The following is a 24313-nucleotide window of genomic DNA, read 5'->3' as shown; positions in this document are numbered from 1 at the left end:
ATTCTAGCAAAGGCACTTGATATTCCGACCCTTTCGTGCCATTTGAATTGGCATCATAGTCGCCACACAGAGTGCTGTTGAAGATATTATCGTACTGTAACATGTCTATCCGTAACATGATTGCGAACAAATTTGAAATATAAGAATCCAGGCGCCTAGAGAACAAGGGGTCCATGTGTATGCAACAACGCGCAGAGCCAAAAAGCGCGAGGAAATAAGACCCTGTCCAGGATGGAGACATAGCAAAACCGTTAGAAAGAAAGGAAAGAGAAGATAAGGGTAAGAAGACAGCCTGTAGGAGAGACTCTTCAGCGGGAAGGCAAGGAGGTTCGACGAAGAAGGAATTAGGGGGTATTGTGTATCCCTGCTGTTTGCTTCGTTCTGGGAAACCCAATGCTACGCTGAGCGCAGCCGACCACCCACGACGAGGACATCTCCATGGCTAATGATCATGTCATGAACAAGCTCACGCTTTGAGCAACGGTGGCGCTACCCTAGGTTGACCAACTAGATTTATTCTCAAAAACTTTTGTACCAAGGCACAATGATTGAATGCGGCATCGCAATGTTAGGTGCATTAACAATACAGATGAAAAGAACAGGCTATACGACTTATTACTAAAGCTTGGCTTCGAGGCAGTACAACAGCGGAGCCATACGCTGTGTGTATTTTTTTGTGACTATTCGAGGAACCTGTAAGTCAGAACTCATTTCTTTATCAATGAAGAGAGTCTTCTTGGAAGGTCGCTCTTATCATGTCATCCCAGCTAGGAAAACAAATCCACTCGTGGCTTATCATTCCCGAGATCGGCAATACACGGATCTCGGGAATGACCCCGCATGCTATTCCCGGCAAGATAGGCATTTTTGGAGATATTATGATCGATTTGGAGATGTGACCTTCAAGTCTACTCCTCAAAGAACCGTTGTGATCACCACGTGTCACTTCTAGCCAACGATGACTGCGAAAGGCCGATCCCGTACACTAGCCACGCATGAACGTGGAAACGAAGATCTTGACAAGAAGTATGTTTGACTTCTCGAGTATCAAGAATGCGATCTAATGAGCACGATTTCAGGAGACTGCGAAATCGTCTTTCGCAACGTGCATTCCGTCGCCGGCAAGCAGACCGTCTAAGAGAACTATTAGATCATGCCGATGCAAGCGACAGACCTTACGACGAAACAGTCAAAGTCCTGCAGGAAGAAAATAGTAATCTTCGAAGGAACCTCATTGAAGTACAATCCAAGCTAGCCAGGTTGATTGCCAATATGCAATCGTTGTCTGGAAACCTATCGACAGCTCTCGGCGAATCTCCTCAAAACGAACATGCTAGTGCCCACGAGCAACAATCGCAGCCACCTACTAGCACAAGTGAAATTCGCCAGGAATCTCGTTCAAAAGGAGAAGAAAAAGAATCATCCATCTTGGAAGTTTCGCGTTCAAGAGCTTTACAAGCGTCGCCATGCGGCTATTCTCAATCTGATGACCTTCTGACTAGCGCTGAACCCTGCTTTGAAAGTGTCTTTGAGAGTATTTATCCTTCAACTCAGTCCCCAGAGATAAACTTGGCTGCAAATTTCAACAGTCTCGCTCAGCAACTACCGAGTATTTGGTCCTTTGAATACCAAATGGGTACCGAGCCATACGCAAATGCCCTTGTTGGGACAGAAGATTCCTGCGGTACACGCGGTCGCAATTGGATCGAGACAAACTCGCCATTCTCAGACCATATCGAAACCCTTCAGCGACTACTGAAAGGAAAAGTGCAGAAAATTAATCCTTCTACTGGGATTAATATTACTTTGTGCGTGGGTCACTACAAAAATCTTCAAAATCGCTAATTGATCCATAGCTTCTACCACGAAGTCCTTATGGTCTTGTCCTTGTTCAACAGCATGACTCGACCAGATGTGATGCGCTGGTACGCGAAAACAAGATTCTATCACATCGTCAACTTGACGGCCTGGCAAATCTACCCCTGTACACGAACCTACAACGAGATCCACCCACAGTATCGACCAACAACTCTGCAACTGCAGTGCCAGTATCCAACAGTCATCGACTGGATACCGTTTCCCAGTATAAGAGACCGTCTCATTCAGCTTCATTCGGCAAATCCCCGGATCGACCAGATCTTCTGCGACGCTGTAAGCAGCTATGTCGTCGAGGCGTGGATGTCCGATTTGATCCAAGGTGCTCCTGCAATCAAGTCTTACATCCGAGTGACCGATCTGGTTCCAAATATCGATTTCACGAATACAGTTAGTGAAGATGACTTGGCTGCTGCTCTTCCTGCACGGGATGCCGCAACTCTCTTCTCCTCGCCGATCTGTTCTAGGGCCGTTTTCAACCGGCTTAGTATGAATCAAGGAATCTCAAATTACAAGATCGATCCAGCTTTCTTCGGCAGCTACCCAGAACTGTATGATCATAATGCCGAGGTCGCGGCGAAAGGTATTCCTTTGCGACCGGATGTACAGCTTCGATTGACGTACCCAAAGCCTCTTGATACTCCAACGTACCATACTTATCGCAACTTCATTGACTTCTCTTATGATGCACCTATGTGTACCGAATTGCTTGTTTGTTGATTTCGACGATTCATTTGTTTGAACATGTAAGTTAATGATGACAATGACATTGAGCTTTCTCTGTCCGGAAATCTCGCTTTTCGATATTGGTATCAAAATGACTTCCCACTACCTCAACTGAGCGAGAACCTTAAGCAGGTCGCCCGTCACACCCATTGCAGTGACATCGCCACCAGCACCAGCACCACGAATTGTGAGCGGCATATCACCGTACCTCTTGGTGTAGAAGCTGATTATGTTGTCACTGCCCTTCAACGTGGCAATGGGATGCATCGGATCAAACCGCTCAAGTCCCACCTTTACCTCCTTTGTAGCCATTTCAATGCTACCGACAAATCGGATAACCTTTCCTTCCTTCTGCGCTGCGATTTTCTGTGCCTCCATTTGATTGTCATAGTCATGAAGCTTGCTGAGGAATTCATCGCCGTTGGCAACATCCTTAAGCTCATCCGGAATCAAACTCTGCACTGGGAATGAAGATGGAGATTCAATGGGAAGACCAGCCAGTCGACCAAGGATTGTCAACTTCCGCGCGACGTCGAGCCCATTCAGATCATCGCGGGGATCAGGTTCAGTGAAGCCCAATTCCTTCGCCTTCTTCACATTGTCCGACCATTTCCCACCAGAGCCGGAAGTCGGAGCGAATGAGTTGAAGAGAAAAGACATGGTTCCGCTGAAGACGCCCTCGATGCGTGTAACGTCATCACCAGTTTGCACGAGCTCCTTGATTGTCGAGATGATGGGCATGCCCGCTCCGACAGACGACTCGTGGAATACCATTGATCCACCAGACTTAGCCGAGCTGAAGATATCCTGCCACAGCTCATAGCTTCCCGAGAAAGCTTTCTTGTTCGGGGTGATGACACTAATCCCCCTCTTCAAGAACTCGGGGTATGCCTCTGCCAGACTGCTGGCACTGGTGTTGTCAACAAGGACCACCTTGTGTGGTGCACAGGCCAAGTATTCGACAATTTCGGACAATTTCGGTGGCGGAGATCCAGTCGACTCCAGTGTAGAGACGGCGGTGTCGATATTGATCTCAGAGTAGTCTTGATGATATAGGGCTTTATCAATCATAGCGATATAGCACAGACTTAAGCGGGTTGAAGGCGAGTTCTTGGACAACCAGGCCAGCTGGGAAACGAAAACCGATCCCACACCCCCGGTGCCTGTGAACAAATCAGTAAACAGATCACGATGAAGAGATTATACACGATAGACTGACCAATAATGGCAATATTGACCTGTTTGGGTGCCATTTCAAAGACTAATCAGATGTATAACGCTCGCCTGATTTCGAACGAGGGACTCAGGTCTTTAAAACATCAATGAATGCAAACAACACCATGTAACCCGGTGTGTTTCCCGAAAATCTAGCCTCACATTGGTCTTCTTAGATACTAAGCACATAATGAGGTTGTATTGATGACTCCGATGGATCCTCATAGTTAGGTAACCGACCGCTTACGCCTATCCACTTCCTGACCCACTTCCTGACCCACTTCCTCTCAGGTACCGTTTATTGTAATCGACCACTGACATAAGTACTAAAATATGCCCGGCCATGCAACTCTGAAAGATCCCTATTGCAGATCAACAAGCGTATCGTTATGCTTAAAGCGCAAAGAAATGATGTAAGCCCCACCTACAAGTCACATATCGGAAGATGACCGACGGAGGCTGACCGTGGCCGACGGCAACCGAGTAATGACTCCAAGCTAATCAGATGGGGTCAATGGAGACGAGTGATCGTATAAAGCTCTGAGGGTGTAGCTTAGCTCACTTATCAGTCAAAGGCTCAGAGTGACCATAGAAAGCATCCATTATGGGTTTGACAGCCACCATGACCAAGTGCGATTTGTTGCAGGCAAGTATCTAGGGAAGGTTGTCTTGATGAAACCATGTACTAATATCTAACAGTTGAACGATAAATCAATTCTCCACGAGGCCTCATTGCTGAATGGGAAATGGGTGCAAGCCCAGTCAGGCAAGACATTCGATGTTGAAGGTGAGCCCGATTAAACCACAAAAGTCGGCTAGTATCTAATACTAACAATGAACTTAGATCCCGGCTCAGGACAGATCTTCGCAACCTGCCCTACGAACGAAGTTGCCGACGTAGACCAATACGTCGCATCCTCTCAAAAAGCATTCGAAGCCTACCGAAAGGAGAACCCACGCACGCGAGCCAAGATCCTCCTCAAATGGCACGAGCTCATCACCAATGCACGCGAAGACATCGCCAAAATCATGGTCTATGAGACGGGCAAGCCCATGACTGAAGCCCTCGGCGAAGTGGACTACGCGCTGGGTTTTGCATGGTGGTTCGCAGGCGAAGCCGAACGCATTCGAGGTTCAGTTGCTCAGCCTTCGATCTCGGATCGGCGCACATTCGTCATTAAGCAGCCCATTGGAGTGAGCGTCGCTCTTGTGCCGTGGAATTTCCCAGTGGCCATGATTATCCGGAAGGTCGCTGCTGCTCTAGCTGCGGGGTGCTCGATGATTGTGAAGCCTTCGCCTGAGACTCCACTCAGTGTTAATGCCCTTGCGGATCTTGCTATGCGCGCTGGGCTCCCCGCTGGCGTTTTAAATGTTATTTCCACCGATAATGAGAATACACCCGCTGTCAGTGAGAGGCTTTGCAAGCACCCTTTGGTCCGGAAGGTGACTTTCACTGGAAGTACAAGGGTGGGCAGTATTGTTGCGAAGCACTGCAGTGAAGGACTGAAGAAAGTCACGATGGAACTAGGCGGCAACTGCCCTTTCATCGTTTTCGATGACGGAGACCTCGAGCAGGCTGTGAATGCATTGATGATTCTCAAATGGCGCACTGCAGGCCAGGCGTGCACACATGCCAACCGCGTTTACGTGCAAAGTGGCGTATACGACAAATTCACACGAATGATTACCGAAGCTACGACTCAGAAGATCCGTGTCGGCCACGGATCTGATCCCTCGACCACAATGGGTCCTCTGACGACTAGCCGTGGTATTGAGAAGCTGGAGCGCCACGTGGAAGATGCCGTGACGTATGGCGGCAAGGTTCTCTGCGGAGGAAAGAAACCTGTGGGTTTGAAGGGATACTTCTTCGAGCCGACTATTATCTCTGGTATGACCTCAGAGATGTTGACCACTCGGGAGGAGATCTTCGGCCCCTTGTTAGGACTTTATAAGTTTGAGACCGAGGAAGAGGCTGTTAAGATGGCCAATGACACTTCCATGGGCTTGGCCTCCTACTTCTTCACTAAGAACGTCGATCGAACTTGGAGATTGCTCGAGGATCTCGAGGCTGGCATGATTGGCATGAACACTGGCAACTCGTCTTGTGCCGAGTCTCCGTTCGGTGGTATTAAGGAGTCTGGCTATGGCAAGGAAGCTGGCAAGGATGTCGCGATCGAGGAGTACTTGATTTCCAAGACCGGAACTTTGACTATTGGGGCTTAAAAGACAATGTGTGATGATACTTAGAAATCAGTATGCTTTTAATGACAAGCGGTTCCTATCAAAAATCAACCGAACCAGAAATGAAGAAGAAAAAAAGCCCTAGGACCAAAAACCTCAGTCCCGAACTCCATTGCAATTCTTTCTCTAATATTTAAAACAGACGTGAGTGCATAGCATACGGTATATGAAAATCATGCTTTATACTTCCAACAGCTTACAACATTCATGCATGAAACGGGAGACTTAAAGCTCATCCTTGCGAGTATCGTCTTGGGTTTTCTCCTCCTCCTTGCCCTTGCTCTTGTCAGCCTCGGGCTTATCCTTCTTGCTCTTCTTACTACTGTTTTTCTTGGCCTGCTTGCCAGCGGCGGCAGTCATACGCTCATACATGCGGTTGAGGATGCGCTCGAACTCACGCAGACGAGAGTCGATGTCCACGACAGTTAGAGCGGGGTCATCCGAGTCGGTAAGCTTTTCTTGGAGGGCGAGCTGAGCCTCGAGCCAGGGCTTGGTAGACTCGTAGGCCTGGGTCAGGGAGGCAAGGTCGCTGGGGGTGAAGAGGGTGTACTTAGGCCCAGTGGGCTTGGCACTAGCGACCGGCTTGGTGGTGGTGGTGGTAGTCTTTGAAGACGAGGACGAGTAAGAGTCGTCGTCGAGATCATCCATATTGTCATCAGAAGCGACCGGGGTTTCGGTGGTGGAAGAGCTGGTCTCGGACTCAGCGCTTGAGGTGCTTGACGCGGAGAGGGAGGATGAGTAGCTCTTCTCGTCAGTGGCAATTTGACCCTCGATCAGCTGCTTCATGGACTCGGCGTTCTTGAGCATGTCCTGGAGAAGCCCAATACGAGCCGGGCGATCGGTAGATTCCTTCATGCGTTTAAGTGCAGGGTTAACGATGGCCTTTAGGTCCTTCAGCTTGGACTGGAACTCTGCCGTCTTAGCATTGTCGCTGTCCTCGTACAGCCAATCGCTAGCCTTAGCAACCTTGTCCTGAAGGATGGCCAGGTCATCGCCCTTAACAGCTTGGGTAAACTCTTCGTTGTCTGCGAGATCCCGACTGCGATAGATAAAAGCCTCCAGCTCATTGAGAGCCTCCTCGCGGAGGATACGATCGCGGTCAGAGGCGTCGAAAGCCGCCAGACGACTGCGGATGCGACCCAGCTCGGGTACAGACGGAGCCTTAGTTCCAAGTGGTGTCGACTTCAAGCTGATGGGAATGATCTCAAGTTTAGTCTGTCCGGACGTCTTCGCGCTATCCTTAGCGGTAGCAGTGGTAGAAGCGCTGGCGGAAGAGGCAGTCGAGGACTCTGCCTCGGCCTCGAGGTTGATCGACTCGCTTGGCTCGCCGTCCTCGCCAAGAGGCTGCTGGTCTCCCTTCTTGGAACCGAGACCAAAGAAGCCCTTGACATCATCGACAATGCCCTTCTTCTCGGCCTCGACTTCGCAGCTCACGTTGCCACTGGTGACCTCGGGGAGGCCATTGACAGGGCTGAGACGAATAGCGAACTTAGTAGTGATGTTGGCAGCCGCGCAGCCGAATGACTCCTTAAGCTTGTTTACAGATGCGGTCAGGTTCTGGGTTTCGACGCTAAGGACCGGGCGGTTGTCTCCACTCTGGTCAACCTGCTGGTAGAAGCTGAACTCGAAGTCATCTAGGTTCTTCACGGTCACCTGCTTCTCGGGCCCAACCTGAGAAGTGGCAGTGAACAGTTTCTGGTTGCGTTCCTTGCCATCCGAGTTCCACTTAAGCATGACAGGGTACGAAGCCGCATCGTGAGCGCGGATGTCCTTGACACGGAAGTTGGGGCTGAGGGCAGCGCCCTTGAAGGCAGCACCAAAGACAGCCGCCTCATCGGCGTTGACATTGGTACGGAGCTTCTTGGATGAGCCCACGATCTTCTCAAGCTCTTTTTGAACGAAAGGAGTCCGAATAGCTCCTCCGTGCAGAACAACAGAGTCGATATCATCCATCTTGAGACCGGCGGCCGCTAGAGACTCCTCCAAAGGAGCATCGATGCGAGCAATGTGCTGCGCAGCAAGCTTCTCAAAAGTGGCGCGGCTAATCTTGTACTTGAAGTTCATTTCCTCGTCATACAGGCCTTCGAAGCTGGTGGAGGTCTCGGTGTTGGCACTCAGAACCTGTCGGACCTTTTCGGCATCCTTCCAAAGTCTGGCCATGGTCTTACCATGAGCTTTGACTTCTCCGGCGGTAACCTTGCCCTTGAGCTTCTTGTCGTCGACTAGCTTCTCCACCATGTCGTTGACAATAAGGTCGTTCAGAGAGTCGCCTCCAAGGGTCTTGTCCCAGCCAGCTCCCAAAACATGAATCTCCTGAACAGTCTTGTTGAACTTGCCGATGTCCTTAACTTGGCGACTTTGGAAGCGCAACACGCTGGCAGTAGTAGATCCAGCACCCATATCGAAGATAACATGGTACTCGGGCTTCTCTCCATCCGAAACACTAGGGAACTTCCGGGTGGTGGCGTAGTTCAATCCAACAGCCAACCCATCGCTGACAAAGGCCTCGATGTTCAGACCGGCCAGTTCGGCTGCCAGTGCGAGACTCCTCTTCTCGTCCGCGGTGTAGAAAGCAGGATAGGTGATGACGACATCACGGATATCCGATCCCTTGCCAGCGAGTTCGTCGGCGTTGGACTTGACCTCCTGCAATTGCATGGCCAGGATTTCCTCGACCAAGAACGCGTCCTTCTTCTCTGCCTCTCCGAGTCGGTTGCTGCGCATGACGACAGAGCCGCGGCCATCGGGGGCACTCTCGAGCTTCAGGGCTGGATACCTGCTCCAGTAGCCCTTGATCGTCTCATCATTTGCGTCGTTGAAAGGGACACCCAGAAGGGTCTTCAGATTGCTGTAGACATCGTCCGGGTACCGAGCTGCCAGGGCGAGAGCGTTACCACCGTAGAACCGCTCAGGGAAGGGCGCGCTGGTGTCTCGTGTTGGCTTAAAGGCGATGGCAGCGGACTCCTTGCGCTTTGAATCCTTGGACAAGACGATCTCGAGGGGAATGCCGGGTTTCACGAGGGCGGCTTTCAAGTATTCGGTGCCGACATCGAGGCCAATGACCGCAGATCCGGCAGCTGAAGCTTGTCCAGCAAAGCTGATCAGGAAGATCAAGAAGGGGAGGATCACGAGGGAGAGGAATGGAGAGGTCGGTAACCGTCCGCGGCCCGGGAGAGCCATGGTCTATGTTTAAGCTGCGCACTGGACAAAATAAGCCAATTATTCATTCAAAGGGTGAGTTTTCGAGAAACACGATCGGCGTACATTAAGTCAGCTGTTAATAAGCATAAAATCCAAGCAGAAATCACGCCGCTCCACCGGTCTCTAAGATGTGTGTAGGTGGAACGCTGGCCTTGCGCCAGACGAGGAGCCGGTATTTAGCTATGGGATTGGTTTGAAAGGGGCGGGGGAGGACAGGGTAAAGAATCGAATGAAAATTGATGAGATGAAGGTGTAAATTCGCATAAATCAAGCCATCCGGGCGCGAGGGGATGCAGTGGCCACCTGTCAAGAGAAACAGAAGGCGCATCTAAGGCCACGGGTCAGATCAGGCTCACCGCTGTTTGCCATGTTTGCACTATGCTGTGGTGCTGACGTAAGAGCCCTAATTAAGGATCCAAATGGGGCTCCGGTATACATCCAGTAAACAAATACAGCCCCTGCTAGGAGGTAGTTGATTACTTTCACAAGATGGATGATTCAAGCTTGAAGTTATCCATGGCTTAACAAAGGGAATTTGAAAGGTGATTCAAGACCAAAGACTAAAGGAAGTCTTTGTCTTAATCCAAACAATGTATTCCAAATTCCAGTCCATAATGCTATGCGAAGAGATGTAGAAGCCACTAATTCACCAGCTCGGAGTTCATGATAAAATTCGGTAAAAATCTTAAGCTACCTGTGCTCAGTCGGTGTATTGATTTATGAAAACCGCGTATTCTTCCCTCATCTTCCAAGCATGAGCTGGACCAGATGTCTTTTTCTTCATTCAATTTCTAGAAGACCCGGACCACCGCGCTCACAAATATCCCAGGCCTTTTGTGAGACTTATTTTGCATACAAATTATACGACGCGGGATAATAAGTGAGGTAGTCAACACCAACACTATCAAATTAGTAAGAGACACGTTGCATGGCGAACATATTCCTCTTGAGTGGCCGCGAAGGGAGTCAGTGTTAGTGACATAGGTGATAGATATAATTGGCTTTAAATATCTTCATAGGACCCGGATAGGCAATGTGGGTGCATCCAAGCGAGGGAATCGAGAGTTTAATTTAATTGTAACCCGCCTGGAATTATAGGTGTCCATGTGCGATTAAGTACATGAAAGTAGGTATTCAATTCCCGTATCCAGTGCAGTAATATCGGAATATTGACAGATACCGCACCTATTAATTCACTAACTAGGTATTACATTCATCATAAGGAGCGTCCGTGAAGTCACAAACCAAATCAGAGAACCACCACTCTCTTCCACGTCGCGGAGAGCGGATATTAGGGCATTAACACTGGGCCATTCACATATCTCCCAGTCCCAAGAATACAATTTTTTTGGTCTTTTATTTTTCTTCGTATACTCTCGAGTCATGCCATGGACTCTATTGCAATGTCACCGGGTTACTAAAACAGAGCAAAGATAATGGCGAGACCGGGGACGAGACCGGCCAGAGATGTCTTGTATTGAGAGGAGGCGGCATTGAATTGAGGACTTTCAGAAGGAGCAGGCGGGACGCTGGAAGAGGCGGCGCCAGATGAGGCCGGTGCGGGGACGGCCGAAGTTCCTTCAGGCGCTGGTGCGCTAGATTCGGGGGAAATCGCAGTGGTAGTTCCAGGAACGATGATCGGGCTAGAGCCACTGGGAACAGCAACGACAGTGCTCGTGCTGCTGACAATGACAGTCGTACCAGGAGGAGGCTGCAAAGGCACGGTTGTGGACAGAGCACACTCGTGGCAAGTCACCACGGAGGTAACGGTAAGAGTGCTGGTTTGGGTCACGGGAGTGGTGATGATAGTTGAGCCACTAGTAATCGTGCTCCAAGTGACTGTTCAAATTAGTACCTGTAATTATATCATGCTCAGTGGCTGTACATACCAGGGCAAGTGGTCGTAGTGAAAATAGTTGTGATAGTAGTGGGGGGTGGGGTGGTAGCAGTCTCGGTCTCGAATGGCGTGGTAGTAGGAGTCACAACTGGGGTTGTAGTTGTTTCACACGGAGTAGTTGTGAAGGAAACTATCGGGGTAGTTGTAGTCTCGCACGGAGTAGTGGTGGGGGAGACTACTGGAGTGGTCGTCGTTTCACACGGAGTAGTCGTGGGGGAAACCACCGGGGTAGTTGTAGTCTCGCACGGAGTAGTCGTGGGGGAAACTACTGGAGTGGTAGTCGTTTCACACGGAGTAGTCGTGGGGGAAACCACTGGAGTAGTAGTTGTTTCACATGGAGTAGTTGTGGGGGAAACTACCGGGGTAGTTGTAGTCTCGCACGGAGTAGTCGTGGGTGAAACCACTGGAGTAGTAGTTGTTTCACATGGAGTAGTTGTGGGGGAAACTACCGGGGTAGTTGTAGTCTCGCATGGAGTAGTAGTGGGAGTTACCACAGGAGTAGTGGTGGTCTCGCATGGAGTAGTCGTGGGAGTCACCTCGGGAGTGGTGGTGGTCTCGCATGGAGTAGTAGTGGGAGTCACCACGGGAGTAGTCGTAGTCTCGCACGGAGTAGTAGTGGGAGTCACCACAGGAGTAGTGGTGGTCTCGCATGGAGTAGTTGTGGGAGTCACCACGGGAGTAGTCGTAGTCTCGCACGGAGTAGTAGTGGGAGTCACCACAGGAGTAGTGGTGGTCTCGCATGGAGTAGTCGTGGGGGAAACCACTGGAGTAGTAGTTGTTTCACATGGAGTAGTTGTGGGGGAAACTACCGGGGTAGTTGTAGTCTCGCATGGAGTAGTAGTGGGAGTTACCACGGGAGTAGTGGTGGTCTCGCATGGAGTAGTCGTGGGAGTCATGACTGGAGTAGTAGTCTCAGTGTCACAAGGTGTAGTAGGTTGACCACCACCACCTCCACCTTCTCCTCCTCCTCCATGATGGTGAGGGCCTTCGCCGCCGTCATTACCACCATCACCATTACCTCGGGCAATAACATTGAAGTCGGCAGCAGGCTCTCTCGGCAGGACACCAGCCGAGGTCAAGCTGGCGACAGCCAAGAGAAGAATAGGCACAGCACGCATCTTGTATAAGTAACGAGAGGAATGCGTATCAATATATCTTTGAAACGACTGACAGCACCTAGATAGAACTAGGTAGGAACCGTAGCGAAAGAGTTCCTGACACGGATTACTTTCCGAACCAGAAAGTAGAGAGGAAGACGAGGAGATTTATAGACCGAACCCAACTGCAGTATCAGCCCGGGCGGGGCTGGGGTCAGACGTTGACATCAGAGACCTTCTTTTTGCCCTATGAGAGAGCCTTCTAAAAGAGTCGAACCGTGCCGTTGTGGAACCAAAACATGGCTCGACGAGTGGCAAGCAGCTTGGAAATTTAACCAGAATTGGCATACGGGTAAAACAACCAGCGTTTTTTTCCGTCATCGTCCACGGCCATGATGCATAGCGAACAGGGTCTCAATACAGGGCAGACGCTAGCGAGAACTACCCACCCGGTTGGCTCAGTGGCAGTTTCTGGGGGATTCCATCCAATGGCGAAAGTGTTGGTCTCAGACTTGGCCTCTGGTTCACCTAATGGGGACAGCAAGTACCCTGGCTGTCAAACTCAAAGCGTTGAGAGACCGACGCTTAAGCGAAAGCGCAATAGAGCCGATGATGCATGTCTGTTCTTGGCATAATGCGACACGGAACAGGCCCGAAAGATAGCTCATCTTGAGACGGGGTCTATAGACACCAGGGGGACCCCATGTTTCGATACAGCAGAATTGGGCTGTCTCTTTCTTAGTCCGAAGCTGGGGTATGGTAAGATCGTGGTCGGATCCCCGTTCAATTAGAAAATGTCTGAACGTCATGAGACTTCACATACCATAGAAAGATGGACGCCACATCTGGAGAAGACGGGAGAAGATAAGATAGGTTTCATTTGTTGTTAGTGGGGCAGTCATGTTATGTGGGGAAACCTTGCGAATAAGAATCGCCACAGCGAGCTAGCGCTTCTATTTCAAGTTCCGTAGGTCAAAGGGCTAAGAACCAGAAGCCTCAAGGCGGCCAATCCGGGAAATAACCCGGGAATCATGGCATCCGTGCATTAGACTAGGCTTAGATGACATTAAATTAATTATTTTTCTATTCTCTCCCTTCTTTTCCAGGTCTTAGGGTCCGAGGAGTGGGCCAATGCAAGCCACGAATTCCTGCAGTCCACTTTCCCCTCATTTTGCCCTGAGCAATAATCAGGGCACGTAAACGGTGCATAATCGTGGGCCCGGCAAATCTGCAGGGCTACCCGCTAGTTAAAACAAAGCCAAAGTGGGCTTGCCAGCCATGCTGTTGGGCGTCGGTCCCTGAGGTCCTGCAGGTAACGTTACATGACCACACGCGTGCCGGGCTCACAAAGAAGTGATGTGAAGCTAACGCCAGGAGACCTGGATGCGGTGTGATACAGAACGAGTGGTAAAGAGGCACTAAAGCACGTCGTTGCTGGGAAGTTCCCGAACAGCCTATGCGATTGGTGCAATACCAATTCAGCAATTTCAAAGCTCGTGATGTCACATGGCTTAAGCTATACTATTGTGGTTGATATTTTCCTTTTCCCCTGCTTCTTGGCCGTGGCTCGATGCCTCGGAGCTTCCCATGGCAATTGCCCCGCGTTCCTGGGATTGTGTCATTCCCGACCTGGTGCACCGAAGCACCTCATGCTCTTCCAGCCCATTGGGAATTGTCAATCTGACCTGTGACACCCCGGGTGGCCGGTTGACAAAAGTTGACAGGTACATGGTGGGGGGAATGTCACTAATCTCCCCAATGGTTTGGGTGCAAGGACTGATTCCCGCACGTCCTCTATTCATGCTTCCTGACCAAGATTGGGAAAGGAGGGAATCGGAGAGAAGCCGCGAGAGCCAGGGTTCGTGTGAGGGGTCACGCTCTCTTCCACGGAAACGACCTGTCTTACTTTGAGCGACATGCCCAATCCGTGTCTTAAACTCTGCAAGAGCCACAATGTGCATTTGTAAAAGATCGAGTTCACCGCGTTGAACCTTGAGTTACGCGATTAGCTACACTACGAGGTGGCTGGAGTATACATTGGATCTCGTATTGGGGTCATCATGAGTCGCGCATTGAACTACCCCGGCCTTAGAGGCCATGGTCATTGGGCACTAGATTTAGCATGCAACCAGTAACAGGAAATCGCCGCAAGGCCTAACTCAATTCAGATCCGCGCGAGAATTCTCGCGAAATCATCGGTCCGGCAATCGCCTAGAATATTACCCCTTCGAGGACAAGATGAGGTCAATGCTGCGCTGGGACCTGTCCTTCGTCTAATCGTCATCGTCCTCTGACCCACTGCTCCACCCAGTCTCGTAGGATTCTCTAATCTCGCCCAGTCCATTGAGCATCGCCTCGCGCTCATCCACTGAGAGCATACGTGCGGTACTTGTCTCAATGGCCTTGATTCTCTCGGCTGTTCGGCTCGACGCGGTCAATGCGGCGAGAATGCTTACTCCGGAACCGGACTTGGACTTAGGATACATTCCATAGGGGAAACTGTCAAGAATAGGTAGGCGAAGTGGTGTGCGGTAGCTAAAGTGGTACCCATTGTTAGCTGGGAAACTCGAGACATTGTTGGTATGTGGAGAAACCTACCTTTGGAGCATCGGCTCCGAGTTGAATAATCTGAGTCTGCGAATGTGACCAAGGTCTTGTTCTGTTGACTCACTGGCGTCTTCGGGGTCGTCTCCACGCATCACCTGGACCTGGTTGAAAAGATGCGCAGACTTGCTGCCCTCGCCGCCATAAGTAAAGTCAATATCAAAATCGGTTTCCGCCTTGGAAGATCCATCTTCTTGGGTTTGTAATTTTCGTCCGTGCTCTCCGGGGTTGAGAGTGGTTTGCAGCTCATAGATATTGTGAGTCCCATCATCTCCAGTTAGAGATGACTCGAAATCATGATACGGCCGGAGCCGGGACGGCAATGTTACCGTCTCAACCGCGGAGCTGATCAGCGCCGTAGTTTGCCAGCGCGAGCGACGGTCAACCTGCAGATAGCTAGGGAGCCTGGGTGGCAAGTCCATGAGGGGCACATAGAGGTTTGTCTGGGGCGATATCGAGTATATCGACTTCGCCTTGTTGATGTCTTTCTTCATTTGTTGGTGCTGCATAGACATATGTGAGTTTTATTTCTTCCATTAGGGCTGAAGAGTCAACATACCCGCTGGACCTTGGTCCCATCCTCAATGGCCCAGACCCAGATACTCTTCTTTCCATACTCATCTCGAAGGCGGTCGATATACCGTGCGGCAAATCCACCCCAGGCATCGTCTGCCCCGGAGAACAGTTGCAGCGCTCGCAGTTGGTCGCATTCCTCCGCAAAAGGCCTCACGTCCCGATCCAAGAGATCATGTTCTTTGTCGAGATCATTGAAAAGCTCTTCACCCGTGTTCCAGTCCTCGAACGGCATGATTTGAGAATTCAGCTCATATTCATTCATTTGCACGATAGACCGGGGATGGTAGAAGACTCTGTTGTAGTCGGACCAGTAACGCACAGTTTCCGATGTTAGTCGAGGAGCAGGAGTGCCCAGATCTAAGCTTTTTTGATAATCGCTTTGTAGAATGGGCGCTTGCTTCTGGACAACCTCTTGGCCATCCCTGGAAATGAAATTAGCCGAGAACTACATGCTAAATAACTTGTTCGACACCTACCAGAGGCCAGCCACGACATCCTCGCTTAGCTCATACAGCGCATTGTATTTTCGCAGTGTGCCGAATCCACCCTTCAGATCGTAGATCACTGTCCGTGGGGTGTAAGTCTCAGAGCCATCTGCACCGACTCCAGGTCGAAAATGAACATCGTGATCAACCGGTGTCTCTTCGCGGTCGTTGTATGTGAAATAAGATTCCTATTTATGTATTAGACACGAAGATCTCGGCGCAGAGGTCTAACTACCTGGAGATTCCAGAAATGGGTCGCGAGGTAGTTGGCCCGCTGACCCAGTTGTAGCGTCACGATCTCATGCATATTTGATGTGATCACCGACTGTGTGGCTTCGAATACTAAATGATCGTCGCATGTGAGCAAGTGGTGCGGACAAACCGCCTCCCCAACCCAGTAGGCGGTAGGGTTTGTCTGGCATTAAAAATTGCGAGTGCGGCATATCAGCACGTGATACTTAGTTTCCTCTCTGTCAGGCTAACCACTCTAGGAATAATAGTGTGGTGACCAGGGCAACAGTCACCTGATCTGTCCCAAGAGGGCAATAAACAACTCGTGTGTGGGTGCGTCACTCCCCCAATCGAGAACGGTGGTTTTCCTTTGTGATTTTCCCCTCGAACCGACCACCGACCACCTGTGACGCCCTCATGACCTCTTGACATCGACCCATCGCCTACTTCTCCTCGACAACGCCCCCGATGGAGTCTCCAACGCGTCCCATACTTAGCCCCTCAAAGGTCCTTCACCCGGTCTCGTCGGAACGCATGAATCAACAAACAATTCCCGCTTCCCCCTCCTTGCCCTCAGACCTCTTGTCCGTTCACCATAAAAACACCAGAGGAGTCTCTGAAGTACAAGCCAAAGTGGCATTCTTGAACAGTCTTTCGCGCCAGGGTAGCCCCAGCGCCGGTCAAGCTGCCGCAAATCATGCCGCCCTTCAAAGAGCAATCATCGGCCGCGAGGAGGCTGAGTCTGCCCTGAACTCAGTACAAGAAGAGCTTTCCGAAGCACAATCAAGAGAACGCCGAATCAGTGAACGACTCGAATCATTATTGGAAGAATTACACGGCACAAAAGAACGCCAAGCCCACGAACGGTCGATCTTCGAAAAAGAGATTCGCAAAGCCCGCAAGGAGGCATTTCGCGCGGGATCAACACTGGTCAAACTTCAAGAAGAACTGAAGCACACCAAGTCTGAATCGAAGGCCATCAAAGAGGATCTCGCAGCAGAGCGAGATGCCAAGGACAAGGCGAAGCAAGAGGCATTTGAACGTGCATATGCTCTCGCTGGTCTCACTGAAGAACTAGAAGTTCTCAAGGGCCAGCTCCGGTCTATGGAGGCATCCAACCACTCAAGCACATTAGAAGTCCGAGCCCACGAGATTCGGGGGGAAGATTTCGGCAGATTGTCCCTCGTAGAGGGCGACCTCGCCTTTTTGACCACCCCACGACGACCGAAACGCGTGGCACCGGACTCCGCTCGGTCTCAGATGTCCGAAATGGAACCCGGCGATGCTGCCGAAGCCACCCCTCCCAAACGACTGCGACTTTCCGAGTGCACAACTCCCATTGAGGTTGAGCAGACAACCACTACCACCACATCTCTATCACATCTGGATACCGAAGCGTTGGAAAATCTGAAGGAAGAGCTTGACCGTGAGCGTCGCCGGAGAGCCGAGGCCGAGGAAATGGTCCACTTCATGAATATCGAATGCCAGTTTGAGCGATGCTCTTGCCGGATTGCTGAGAGTCAGGGCCGCCGCTACATTTACGACGAAGAATACTTCGAAAAGTTCCAGAAGCCACAGCTGGAGGCCGAGGCCAAAGCGGCCCAAGAAGCCCGTAACGAACAGCAACGTCTAGCGGAAGAGCAGGCACGCGCTGAAGAGCGGGTGCGGGCTGAGCAACAAGCTCATGCGGAGGAGCAAGCTCACCTTGAGCAGCAAGCCCGTGCTGAGGAGCGGGCTCGCTTCGAGCAAAAGGTCCGCGCCGAGGAGCAGGCCCGCGCCGCACATCAGGCTCGTGTGGAAGAACAGGCCCGTGAAGAACAACGAGCCCGTGAGCAACAAACTCGTGCTGACCAGCGTGCTCTTGAAGAGCAGGCCCGTGCTGAGCAACAAGCACACATTGAACAGCAGCTTCTCGAGGACCAAGCTCGCGCTGAACGAGCTCGTGAGCGCGAGCAGCAAGCCCTTGAAGAACAGGCTCGTGCTGAGCAGCAAGCTCATTTGGAAGAGCAAGCCGGCCTTGAACACCAACAGCAACTCTGCATTCACGCAAGCCACACACCCTCTGTCGACCCTCCCAGCCCCGTCTATCGGCAACCCGAGGCTTCCGTCAAGCTAGAGCCCACCGAGCCCCCAGAGAAGATGCGAATGCCCAAGGAACCTGTCGTGACCTTCTCACCGGAGACCGGAACCTTCAAGACATTCCCATCACCCATTCGCGACAATGTTCAACCCCGACGAACTGATTCTTTCACACTTTCTGAGCTGAAAAGCTCGCAAGTCGACGCCTTGAATGGGATGCGTACCTCAACTGCCTCTTCTAATCGCCATGTGGACTCCACCACGCCGACCGCTCCTCCAGTGTCATCCAGGGCCGCCCGTGGCTCAACAGCAGAGCCTGTTGCTCGCGAAAATAACGAGAGCAGAACCGGTAGACGCACTGAACGCAGTGCCTACGGGCCTACTCTCGCAAGCACAAAACGGGTCCCTCTCCGTGAAGCCACTGGGTCTCAGAACTCTGCCTTCGTTTCTGACACGCCTATCAACCGAGAGGAAGCTCTCGCCAAAATCCGAGAGCGCCGCGGTCGGGCACGCAGCAAGGTCCGCTCAGTGAGCGCTGCCGAGCCTTCTGGACGTTCAGTAGGATCCACTAGCAACACCGGCGCAGCCGCAACTCGTGGTCCCCGTCGCATTCCGAACCTTCGGCCGGATAGCAAGAGCGAAGGCGAGCTAGGTGAGCGGAGAGATTTGAGCGCCCCGGTGCGCATGTTCCGACGATGATGGCGCGATTGATTTGCATATATGATGTCCTGGGTCCTTTTCTTGTTCTTGAGCCGGTTCTTGTCTTTTCCATAATACCCCGGCGCAGGTGCATAATCTTGTTTTTGATTGCTTCTATTTAGCTGCGTTGCATCGCGAGGACGCAATACCTTAGCTAAGGCTTTTTTTTTTTGTCTCATTTTACTTGTTGTGGACTTTGTTCCTGTGATGAACTTTCGCCTGAGATCCACTCTCTTTCACTTTTCCTATGTTGGTACTTCATCTGTACATATTTCAGACTTTTCCCAGCACTTTGCATCTCGGTTTGCATTCCATGACAGAATGACTACCTAAGAACTAGATCGAGGTTCTCCAGATATTTGGTTCAAAGTGCATGATGTAAGAAGACATCTAGATTCTGCTCGCAGAGATCCTGAAAGAAGGTGTATGTACAGTATAGATAGGTTAAATGCCTTCGAATCCCAGTCCTTAAAACCCAGTCTTTGAAAAGCGGATAGACATGACAAGCACAGCATATCTACAGGATGGAAATACCACAACAGCGAATACGTGCGCTGTCAACATGTGCAGAACGGCCCCACCAAAGTAAGACTAGCTCTTCAACGAAGATGCGGTCTGTCGCGCTCCACACGTCCAGGCCCATCTCCGCCATATCAGCGATGGTGATAGTAATCGGTTCTTCTGCCTCACAATCCTGAGCCGAGGTATCACGACGAGAGTGGTTTCCCTGCTGTCTCTGGCGTAGCAGGGGGCATTGTCGTCGTCCTCGACGTGGAGAGAACGAGACATGGAAAGCGACAGATCTCCCTCGTCATTGACCGGGGCATCTGAATAAGGCTCATAGACATCACTATGGCCATCCGAGTCATGTCGCGCAACGGCGCCAGCTAGGGTATAGAAGATCTGGGTCGTGAGACGACGGAAGTAAGCTACCAGCGCGACTTCCGGGGGCTCTTGACTCTGGTCTTCGAGATGGAGGGATCGACGCCCGTTCGAGTTCGAGGCGGGGTATGCAAGACTTTCCAAGCTTGCCAGAAGTCGGGCGTCTTGTTCAATCTGATGTTCTTCCTCTTCTTTGGATAGACCGTCGCGGTTTTCGCCGGCGGAGGCCCACCACATGAAAGAGGTGTAAGCTAGTCGAGTCCATGAAAGAGGCTCGACGATTGAGCTGGATGAGTAGGTTGAGTCGGCGTCGGAGTCCTCCGTGTTTGGAGACGCTGCTCCGTCGCTGGAGAACTGCCGAAGGCCTTTGCGCAACATGGCATATCGGCGGGCATCTCTTTGTGTTGCTTTCAGTTGGACTGTTTTGTTTGCGTTGTGCTTTGTACTGGAGTGATCCATCAAGGCAATTTTTGGGAAAGCCCGCTCGGAGCCTTGCTGGGAGTATGGCGGGGGAAGGGTAACAAGTGCATCATAGAGCTCGGGCTTCATGCTCAAGACGGTATCTGTCGAGCACGCGATCCAGCTGGGATCCTTTTCAAGGTTTTGTGTTGATCTGTCCGAGTCGTATGAGGCGAGATCGGGGATATCGTGAATGCCGACATTGAACAGAGGACGCGGTCGCAATGGCGGGGTGTGGTCTTCGGGAAGCGCCTGTAAAAGGGAATTCGGTAGAGAGGCTAGCAATGAGAGGTCGTATACTAAAATGCCAATCAGTGGAAAGTTTCGATCGTCATTAAGGATGGGACCATACCATAGTTGCATGGCTGGTGCACCGGTGCTTCAACCATGAAAAGGATGCGCTTCCGTAGCAACGCTGCTCTGTACAACGGGAATATCAAGGGACCGAAGCATTCGAGGAAGTCTGGGAGGGATGAGGCGGGGTGGAACGGTGTCAAGGTCGGCCTGGGGGTCTGCAATACTATCGCATCGCTAAAGGCGCGGTTTCGGTGTCCGTCTGGTCTGTCGCCGGGTCGGAATCGCAGGCTGATGGGGGATTCCAAGGGAGATTCTGGATCAGCAGCTGCGGGGCTTCCGGTTTTGAAGGTGTTCCAGTATTCAGACAACGCCTGTGTATCAGACATATCCGCGGCATGTTTCCTGTCGCGTAGCTTTAGTGTCAGTCGCAAGATGAGACGAGTAGAGGCCGGGTACCACGAACAGCGTCAGTTCACGTAGCCTCGGAGCATGTCTCCAGCTCTTCCCTAGTCTTCCAGTACTCAAGGGGACCAGAACCCCAACCGCGAACATCTTCGCATTGCGCTCCGCCTCTGCAGCGGGCTGGTTGACAAACGCACTGACACCAGCATATTGCTCATGGACGAAATACCTGAGTAAAGAGCATGTACGTTAGGTTCCGCCTTTGTCGGGCTTTGCAAATATATGACCACTCACACCAGGTCTTCATTCACATTGTGTAGTCCGGAAGGGAGCGACTTGTATTCCACCACCCCTTCGACCTCGACTATCACAGCTCTATATCAGCGTCGCGTCTCGAGAAAAAGCGGATTGCGATCGCACGTACCTCCTGGGACAGCTTGTTTCCACGAAACCACATATCTGGCATCATACACGTATCAGCGATCCACCCCTCCTGAACTCGGAGCTCTAGGAGTACGACTTACCCGGTCCTGATGTCAAAGCGTATGACAAACAGGGCCGCAATTCCCGGCGGCGACTCCATCGCGGGACAAGTATCAAGAATGACTTGGCTTCTGCGAGTGACAACAATGGATAGAAGCGGGCGCCATCGGGATTTATGATCGGGGGAGCTCGGCCACCTTGGGGGAGTTGACACCTAGTCACCTGACCTGGAGCGGGGGTTTGCAGCCAATCTGGAGGATCAAAGATAATTATTTCAGAAGTATTATAATTCAGAAGTATTATATTTATAGATAGTACCGGTTGTGTTGTTGTTCGATTGATTGAAATTGCTGAAGTCTTAGGTATTGGATGATGGTGCTACCAGCCTCTTGATCTATCCCGAGGTTAGCATTCATCGCACCCGTAAGAACTTGACAAATGATTCGAGGCATAGTCTTCGCGTGCTTCGTGGCAGCGACCTGGAAATTCCTCTCATAGGCAACACCCAACTCGCTATTAAGCTAAATGCACAGGTCAATACCTACATGTATCAGTGCAAAGCCAGGGCATACCGACTTTAGAGGTAGGTGAAATGGTACATTGGCAGCAGTTGGGGCCTCGTCCCCAAATTTTGGAAAACTCATTGGCAATATTTCAAGCTTTTTTCTTTACAGCATTGCTGGTTGATAGTAAAAAATCTCTTTTCTAACGCTATTGGCCATTTCTCAGTGAGATGATAAAAACTGATGCAGATGTTGTCATGGTGGTTATGGAGATATACCGATGAGGCATCGGAACATTTGCACAAGCTGTTTCCTCGCGGCTGCAGATATATCATTTACCAAAACGGTACCTATCCAACCATCCACTATGATGGTCTTTGTAAAGTATCGATTCTCCCGAGGCATCTGCTAGAGGCCCACCAAAATCGAAAGAGGTCAAGGTCATCCTCCATTGGAAGTTGTGCGGGACACCAGATGGCCAGACGTCATTTCGGGGGAGAGCTGGGAAAAGGGATCAACCCCCGCCTATTGGCTATCCCAGTATTGAGAACAAATTGAGAACAGGGGATATGGATCCGGAATATTCATTGAATGTAAGAATAGGATCCAGGGAAGCTGCAGGTTCAACTACTATAAGGCATGCCGTTTTGAGGTTCCAATTGGCCCAACCTCCCCCGATCCACTATGTGCTCAGACGTGTACAAAAAGCCGAGCAGGCATTCCCCCAAGGCCTCATCACGGATCTAACTCCAGATCGATCTGTTATCACAGCCCTAGACCCGGAGGGGGCTGTGAATTGCGGCACAAACAAGCTTTTTAACCCCCACTCGCAACAATGGCATCACATCCCTACTACCCCCTGGAGGCCGATATCATCGGCTATTCGCCCAACCAAACCTCCGTGCTCGAGCTACTGGTTTCGGCCGGAGGTGGTTGCGCGGCCCTGCTCGGATTGACTTTTGCCGTGGCCAGTTACGTGCGTCCGGCTCTGCGTCTGGCCGATCGGATCGCGATCCTGTGGTTTGTGCTATGTAGGAACGACCTCCGAGCATCATGAGACCGCGCATTAACAAATGGAACAGCGGGAACCCTGCACTGCTTTTTCGAAGGCTACTTTATGATCCATCATGAGCATATGGCATCGGCCCAAGATCTTTTCGGGCAGTTGTGGAAAGAATATGCACTATCCGACTCTCGGTATATGACCTCCGATACCCTGGTACTGTGCATGGAGACGATGACCGTGGTAAGGCTACTCCGGGATCCCGCGAAGACCCAAAACCTTGATCCGCTGACCCGTCACCAGCTGCTGTGGGGTCCTTTATGCTTTGGCGTTGCATATCTGACCGCGACGAGACACTCCTTACGACACCCGATACAGGTGATGGTGTGCATGAGCCACCTGTATGGCGACACGCTATACTATGCCACCAGTTTATTCGACCACTATGCGAACGGGGTGGCGTACTGCCGACCGGAAGAATATTATTTCTGGGTGTATTATTTCTTCATGAACTTCATCTGGATCGTGGTCCCGGCATGTTAGTTGGCCCTTTCTCCACATGTGAAACCAAAGTGGCTGACCTAGTACTTTAGACTATCTTTTCGTCAGCATCAGAACCATTTCGAGCGCCATGAGGGCCCAGCAGGGGTCAGGCGAGAAGCGCAAGTACCAGTAACACCTCTTCCGTCATAGCCGCATGGGTGGGTGGATGTAGTGGGGAACTGTTAAGACTCGGCCGCGTTGGAGACGCGAGATGGGAGATCTGATTTACCTGGGAAAAAGAAGGGCATCGTGATAGCTACCCAAGTAGAAAAGAAGAGCGTATTCTTGAGCACAAGAAAACGAGGTAAAATTAACGTGTGCAGCTAGAAAGCGAGCAAGCAGGGAAGTATACAGATTAACGGTCAGCGTGGACAGCCTGTTTCGCACAACGCAGCAGATGACGCTGCATGAGGGACCACTCTAGGCTCCTAGGCACCTAGGCCATTATCCATTGTCCACCGATCTGACTCGTGATTAAAAGCCGCCCGTTCCCTTCGAGCCCTCAACATTGTGAAGAATGCCAAGAGCATCGAGCCCCTCTCGATGGAAAATAGCCCATCAGCAGGGTAGAAGCAGCCGACCAAATCACGCGTGGCAACTCGATCAGGCGGTTCGTCTGCAAGGGCCCAGAGTCCCAGGTCCTAAATAGCGGTCGCAGACGCGCTGATCGCCTGTGACGATCAGCGGTTTCCCGGGCAGCCAAACGTTTGGGCGCCAGAGCGCATCGGTCTTATCGGGCGGTGTCAGCCGCACTATCGTCTTGTTTACATCCCCTCGGTCAACTCTGGCACAGTCCGACTGGACAGTAAATGCTG

At 51.2% G+C, this 24313-nt stretch overlaps 9 protein-coding genes across 9 annotated transcripts; 4 read left to right on the top strand and 5 right to left on the bottom strand.

Moving 5' to 3' along the window:
- Positions 1–1875: 1875 nt before the first annotated feature.
- On the top strand, positions 1876–2595 carry N7443_001576 (uncharacterized protein; the record flags this gene model as incomplete). Its single annotated transcript, XM_056881632.1, has 1 exon — positions 1876–2595. The coding sequence occupies one exon, from the start codon at positions 1876–1878 to the stop codon at positions 2593–2595; it is 720 nt and encodes a 239-aa protein (XP_056746870.1).
- A 108-nt stretch (positions 2596–2703) lies between these two features.
- On the bottom strand, positions 2704–3672 carry N7443_001575 (uncharacterized protein; the record flags this gene model as incomplete). Its single annotated transcript, XM_056881631.1, has 1 exon — positions 2704–3672. The coding sequence occupies one exon, from the start codon at positions 3670–3672 to the stop codon at positions 2704–2706; it is 969 nt and encodes a 322-aa protein (XP_056746869.1).
- A 766-nt stretch (positions 3673–4438) lies between these two features.
- N7443_001574 (NAD-dependent succinate-semialdehyde dehydrogenase) lies at positions 4439–6039 on the top strand (the record flags this gene model as incomplete). The annotated part of the gene is made up of 3 exons (XM_056881630.1): positions 4439–4462; positions 4516–4603; positions 4661–6039. The coding sequence occupies 3 exons, from the start codon at positions 4439–4441 to the stop codon at positions 6037–6039; spliced, it is 1491 nt and encodes a 496-aa protein (XP_056746868.1).
- A 243-nt stretch (positions 6040–6282) lies between these two features.
- On the bottom strand, positions 6283–9237 carry N7443_001573 (Hsp70 family protein; the record flags this gene model as incomplete). Its single annotated transcript, XM_056881629.1, has 1 exon — positions 6283–9237. The coding sequence occupies one exon, from the start codon at positions 9235–9237 to the stop codon at positions 6283–6285; it is 2955 nt and encodes a 984-aa protein (XP_056746867.1).
- Positions 9238–10675: 1438 nt separating this feature from the next.
- On the bottom strand, positions 10676–11896 carry N7443_001572 (DNA repair and recombination protein; the record flags this gene model as incomplete). Its single annotated transcript, XM_056881628.1, has 3 exons — positions 10676–11097; positions 11148–11285; positions 11605–11896. The coding sequence occupies 3 exons, from the start codon at positions 11894–11896 to the stop codon at positions 10676–10678; spliced, it is 852 nt and encodes a 283-aa protein (XP_056746866.1).
- Positions 11897–14525: 2629 nt separating this feature from the next.
- Positions 14526–16224, bottom strand: N7443_001571 (misato family protein; the record flags this gene model as incomplete). The annotated part of the gene is made up of 5 exons (XM_056881627.1): positions 14526–14787; positions 14851–15359; positions 15416–15854; positions 15909–16105; positions 16153–16224. The coding sequence occupies 5 exons, from the start codon at positions 16222–16224 to the stop codon at positions 14526–14528; spliced, it is 1479 nt and encodes a 492-aa protein (XP_056746865.1).
- A 392-nt stretch (positions 16225–16616) lies between these two features.
- Positions 16617–18926, top strand: N7443_001570 (uncharacterized protein; the record flags this gene model as incomplete). Its single annotated transcript, XM_056881626.1, has 1 exon — positions 16617–18926. The coding sequence occupies one exon, from the start codon at positions 16617–16619 to the stop codon at positions 18924–18926; it is 2310 nt and encodes a 769-aa protein (XP_056746864.1).
- A 517-nt stretch (positions 18927–19443) lies between these two features.
- Positions 19444–21549, bottom strand: N7443_001569 (uncharacterized protein; the record flags this gene model as incomplete). The annotated part of the gene is given in 6 exon segments (XM_056881625.1): positions 19444–19620; positions 19638–20519; positions 20642–20935; positions 20949–21195; positions 21261–21341; positions 21491–21549. The coding sequence occupies 6 exon segments, from the start codon at positions 21547–21549 to the stop codon at positions 19444–19446; spliced, it is 1740 nt and encodes a 579-aa protein (XP_056746863.1).
- A 1238-nt stretch (positions 21550–22787) lies between these two features.
- Positions 22788–23631, top strand: N7443_001568 (EXPERA domain-containing protein; the record flags this gene model as incomplete). Its single annotated transcript, XM_056881624.1, has 4 exons — positions 22788–22983; positions 23035–23198; positions 23259–23493; positions 23549–23631. 4 exons carry the CDS (start codon positions 22788–22790, stop codon positions 23629–23631), a joined length of 678 nt encoding a protein of 225 aa, XP_056746862.1.
- Positions 23632–24313: the final 682 nt, after the last annotated feature.

Source organism: Penicillium atrosanguineum (assembly GCF_028827265.1).
Source record: "Penicillium atrosanguineum strain IBT 20685 chromosome Unknown utg000001l_segment0_segment0, whole genome shotgun sequence".
NCBI lineage: Eukaryota > Fungi > Ascomycota > Eurotiomycetes > Eurotiales > Aspergillaceae > Penicillium > Penicillium atrosanguineum.
The sequence above is the reverse complement of the archived record's forward strand: the minus strand, read 5'-3'. Positions and strand labels throughout refer to the sequence as shown.